Genomic DNA, 5,129 nt, shown 5'->3' on the forward strand with positions numbered 1-5,129 from the left:
GATGAGCTGCAGGCCACGGAGGATGCCAAACTGCGTCTGGAGGTCAACATGCAGGCCATGAAGGCCCAGTTTGACAGAGACCTGCAAGCCAGAGACGAGCAGGGAGAGGAGAAGAGGAAACAGCTGGTTAAACAGGTACCATTCACAAACCACTGTATCAGAATCAGAATCAGATTGATTCTGATTCAGATTGATTGATTGACAAACCACTGTATGGTTGTAGAGTAAATAAAACGTTCAAGTACCATTGCGGAAGAAAATGCTGAATCGTGGTTTGACTGACTAAATATCCTATTTACTCTCAGGTGCGTGAGATGGAGGTCGAGCTGGAGGATGAACGCAGGCAGCGTACTCAGGCCCTCTCATCCAAGAAGAAACTGGAGATGGACCTGACTGAGCTCGAACTCCAGATCGATGCTGCCAACAGGGGCCGTGATGACGCCCTCAAACAGCTGAAAAAACTCCAGGTAAAATAGACAGTGCACACAAGCAAAAAGTATTGCCCAAGTGGTCCACAATGTTGGGTGTATAACCACAGCACTATTGCCTGCATGTGTACTCTCCAGGCCCAAATGAAAGATCTGATGAGAGAGCTGGATGACCTGCGTTTGTCCAGAGACGAAGCCGTCAATGCGGCCAAGGAGACAGAGAAGAAGCTCAAGGCCATGGAGGCAGACGCCCTGCACTTCCAGGAGGTATGAAAGTAATAATGAAAATAAGAACTTAAAACTACAAAACAGGACTGGATGTGGGGAAAGTTCTTACAGTTATAGACTCAACTAGATATAATAGAAGATGAGTATTACATGGGATATTATAGGATGGTAATTATGCATTAATATCTAACAAAAAACATCTATACAAATGTCAAGCAGTTCATAATTGAATGTTTTTAGCCATGTGACCTAATTGGATGATACTATATATTGTGATTCTAACCATGTTCTACTATGAAGCATGTTTACATTGGAAAACGTGATTAACTTAAATTACCACGTTGTTTACAGGTAACCATAAAAAAGGCCATCTCCTGTGCCTGCTCATTCTCTGTGCATGTGAACTGTCCCAACAACCAAGTCTTGACATACCCGTTTCTTCTGATTCCTCCAGGATCTGGCCAATGCAGAGAAACTCAAGAGACAGGTTCAGACCGAGAGAGATGAGCTCCAGGACGAGCTTAACAGCAACAACACCAAGAAGTATGAAACCAACAGCGACAGATACTTTTTAAGATCGTATTTTAGTAAATAAACCGACACCGACAAATGTATCTAAATATGTCCCTCATACTGTAGTTCCACAAGATAAAGAGTACATGAAGACAGAAGTGTATAGAGTGTGTACTTGTTTCCCTGCAAGGTCAGCTTATGCATTTAAAGACAAACTTGTAGGTTTCATTCGTTCATCTATTGTCACTCCTCTTCCTCACTTGTTGTTGCCAGTACTCTGCTGGCAGATGAGAAGAGGAGGCTGGAGGCTCGTATCACCCAGCTGGAGGAGGAGCTGGAGGAAGAGCAGCTGAACACTGAGATGGTCAACGATCGTCTGAAGAGAACCACTCTGCAGGTAAGGACACACAGTGTCTCAGATATGTTTCAGACAAATCGTAGCAGCTGATCATTTTGTTTGCAAGTAGGTGAAAACATTTTGTGATCAGTGGAATGGAGGGAACATGTTTAAACTTCTGGCATCAGTAATAAAACTTTATTTGGAATAAACAGAAGAACACTGTAGTTACAGAAAACAAAAATAACACTTTTATCAGGATAAAATCCTCAGAAAGGACTTGAATTATTCTCAGGGGAAAAAACACATCACTAAGTACCAAAGCTCCCAGGATGACAGAGATCACTACATTACTTTAACTCAATGCCTCTGTTGTTGTTTCTGACTTTAGGCTGAGCAGTTGACCACAGAGCTATCTGCAGAGCGCAGCTCCTCCCAGCGGCTGGAGGGGACTCGCTCCCAGCTGGATCGCCAGAACAAGGAGCTGAAACTGAAGCTGCAGGAGCTCGAGGGAACCATCAAGTCCAAATATAAATCCTCCATCACCACCCTGGAGGCCAAGATCGCTCAGCTGGAAGACCAGCTCGATATCGAGTCAAAGTGAGTTCCAGTGCAATGGACACTTTGATAACTATTGTGGTCTGCTGGCAAACTAGTCAGAATTAATTCAGATGGTGAAAACCAGTCATGACCTCCATCTTCTTTGATAGGAGCTGCAGCTCTAGATCCTAAGTTTCAGTAATTTGTCTGTGTATACCTGATTTAGTAAAGAACAGATGGATACTGAGTTGATCAATATAAAATAGATATAGATATAGATATAGAGAGATATAGAGAGATATAGAGATATAGATATATAGATATATAGATATATATATATAGAGAGAGAGAGAGAGATTCTTATATTGATCAACTCAGTATCCATCTGTTCTTTACTAAATCAGGTATATCAATCATACATTTTGTTCTATTTATACTTTCAGAGTCTAGAGATTGTGTATTAATTCCTCATTGCCTTTCTACTCTTTTCAGGGAGCGTCAGCAGGCCTCCAGGCTGGCCAGGCGGACAGAGAAGAAGCTGAAAGAAGTGATGATACAAGTCGATGACGAGAGGCGCAACACAGATCAATACAAAGACCAGGTAAGCTTCATCGCCAATCTCCTATTACTTTTAACTTCTACATTATTAAAGTAAGAAAAGAGGCGTCTCATTGTGTAGTTTGATACTGAATATTGTAGTTTTTGGCACCTGTTTTGGTGCTCTCCAAACTAAGTGAACCCTCTCTCTGCAGGTGGAGAAGACAAACAGCCGAATGCGTCAGCTGAAGCGTCAGCTTGAGGAGGCAGAAGAGGAGGTGACACGAGCCAACGCCTACCGCAGGAAGCTGCAGAGGGAGCTGGACGATGCCACTGAGTCAGCAGACGTTATGAACCGTGAAGTCAGCACCCTGAAGAGCAAGCTCAGGTAGAGGCTTCTAACGTTCATTTATACTTCTTCTTAATGCATAATGGTTTTCATCTCAGTTGAGAGTGGAGCATTTAACACTTTAAAGGATAACTAAATACATTTTACATTATTATTCAGCCTGTGGCTCTGGAGGAGCTCTGTGAGTGTAGTGCTCTCACAAGTTGTTAAATAGGAACTGTAGGATCCGTGGAGTTTGAACTGTTCCATGGAATAAATGTCAGGATATCTTGATTTCTGCTGTTTTGTCTTTAACCATCATTTTTAAAGTCCCCCATCTTGTGTTTTGTTTTTTCCAAGTTTTGACCATACACTCAATTCTAGTCTTTAAAATATTCGCATTATGCCTCATTTGTTCTACTTGTGTTCCGTATTTGTGCAGCACCTGACTGTGTTTGAACCATTAATTGTTTGTTTTTTAAAGGCGTGACTTGCCCTTCAATGTGCGGCGTAACACGAATCGCTCTGGTCTGGACAGCGACGAGGAAGTGGACGTGCAGACCGAAGTGTCTGAGCCTGCAGCTGAGTGAACGTAAGAGTGCCAGGAGGGAAATATTATAACGGCCGCAGTCAGCATGCAGACATAGTTAAAAACGTTAGCCATGCAAGCTATTAAGTAAGTCTCTTCCTGAGAGGATCTAGCCTCGTATTCCCCTTGACAATCATCTTATAGCCTTACGGTTACTTTCCATATAACACATTTATATTTGGCCAAATAATCATATCCATGTCAGTGAATGGTGTTTTTCTACAAAAGCTTTACACATACTTTTCTTGGTCTATTTTTCTACTTAATGGGTATATTTTATCATAAAATATTCCTCTAACAAGCAGTTTCATTTTATTTGTGCTTGAGGTTCATGTGCTGTTACTGTACCTGTTTTGAGGGGAAAACACTGTACATTTTAATGCTTGTTTTGCACACAAATGTGTGTCTTTTTGGGAGATGTGATGCAGTTTCCAGACTGTAGTTCACATTTGCTAGTGTCAGTATGACTCTGTATCTGTACTGTATGCTTTTCCTCTCACTGTGTTATCCTTCTATGTTATTACCTAAACCAATTTTGCACAATGCCAACACAAATGAAACAAACACGAGCGTGGAAACTGTCCAGTTCATCAGTGACAGTCAATGTTGGTGTAAATGTTGATACAGATTTTGTACCATCATCTATGATAAAGTTGTTTGATGTATGTATTCTCACTGGTTTTACACTGTATTAACTGTCGGTGGTGGGTCATCATGTAGTAGCTCTCACTGGTCTATGTTTTGTGCTTTGCTTTGCACAGCAGAGCAGGTTTCTATTGGCACATTAGCCTCTGAATGTTGAGTTCAAACCTGCATGTTTTAGATTGAATATGATACCCTAACTCTGTATTATCAAAGTAATTACACGTCATGTTGATGCCAATATGAAAAGGCTATTCTATATTGTATCAAATGCCTTAATGCAATAAATTGACAAACTATCAAATGCATTTGACTTTGTCTCTTTTGAATTAATTAAAAGTTGTTAAAGGTTTATATTGTCAGCCATAGTTATCATTCTTCCTGTTCATATGGCTTTAAAACCCTTAAAGCACTTTTTAAATGCAATCCTGCACAACATAAACCTTGTAGTCTACATCTGAGGCTGCACATTTGACTATTTAAAAAGTCCAGTGTGTAACATGAGGATCTATTGGCAGAAACTGAATATAGTAAAAGATATACATGGAATTGTTTTCATTACCTTGAGTGAGTCATTTTTATAATCTCAAATTAATAATTTTTTACCTAATGAGCTGTTTATATCTACAGAGGGAGCAGATCTCCTTCTACAGAGTCCGACATGTTTATACAGGAGCCCAAAATGGACAAACTTAACACTGGCTCTATATAGGGCACGTTGTCTCATGGCCACGTTTCTCTAAATGATTGCAATCTGCAGCTCTGCCGCTATGTGCCACTAAATCCTACTTTAAGATGACAAACTTTAAAAAAATAAAACAAACAAATTAGATCATTCTCTCCAACATGAGCTGTCAGGATTAAAATATATTAACACATTATATCAATAAAAATAAAACTGAGCACACTTAATCATCCTGGTTTTTGAGGTCAAGCATTATAAACTATAATCATACTATATAAACTTTCTAGTAATACTACATAAAG

The 5,129-nt window shown here is 40.1% G+C and overlaps 1 protein-coding gene across 1 annotated transcript in view; it reads left to right on the top strand.

The window, feature by feature from the left end:
• Positions 1-4,443, top strand: part of LOC118326604 (myosin heavy chain, embryonic smooth muscle isoform-like) — an 8,192-nt gene extending 3,749 nt beyond the window's left edge. The window contains exons 3-11 of the mRNA XM_035659633.1: positions 7-135; positions 306-467; positions 567-695; positions 1,111-1,199; positions 1,443-1,566; positions 1,898-2,106; positions 2,539-2,647; positions 2,799-2,971; positions 3,396-4,443. Coding sequence (XP_035515526.1) covers positions 7-135; positions 306-467; positions 567-695; positions 1,111-1,199; positions 1,443-1,566; positions 1,898-2,106; positions 2,539-2,647; positions 2,799-2,971; positions 3,396-3,501 — 1,230 coding nt within the window. The 3' untranslated portion in view covers positions 3,502-4,443. The remainder of the gene's footprint in view (positions 1-6; positions 136-305; positions 468-566; positions 696-1,110; positions 1,200-1,442; positions 1,567-1,897; positions 2,107-2,538; positions 2,648-2,798; positions 2,972-3,395) is intronic.
• Positions 4,444-5,129: the final 686 nt, after the last annotated feature.

The sequence above is a fragment of the Morone saxatilis genome, unplaced genomic scaffold, assembly GCF_004916995.1.
Source record: "Morone saxatilis isolate NCDOM2014 unplaced genomic scaffold, NCSU_SB_2.0 Contig17, whole genome shotgun sequence".
NCBI classification, from domain to species: domain Eukaryota; kingdom Metazoa; phylum Chordata; class Actinopteri; family Moronidae; genus Morone; species Morone saxatilis.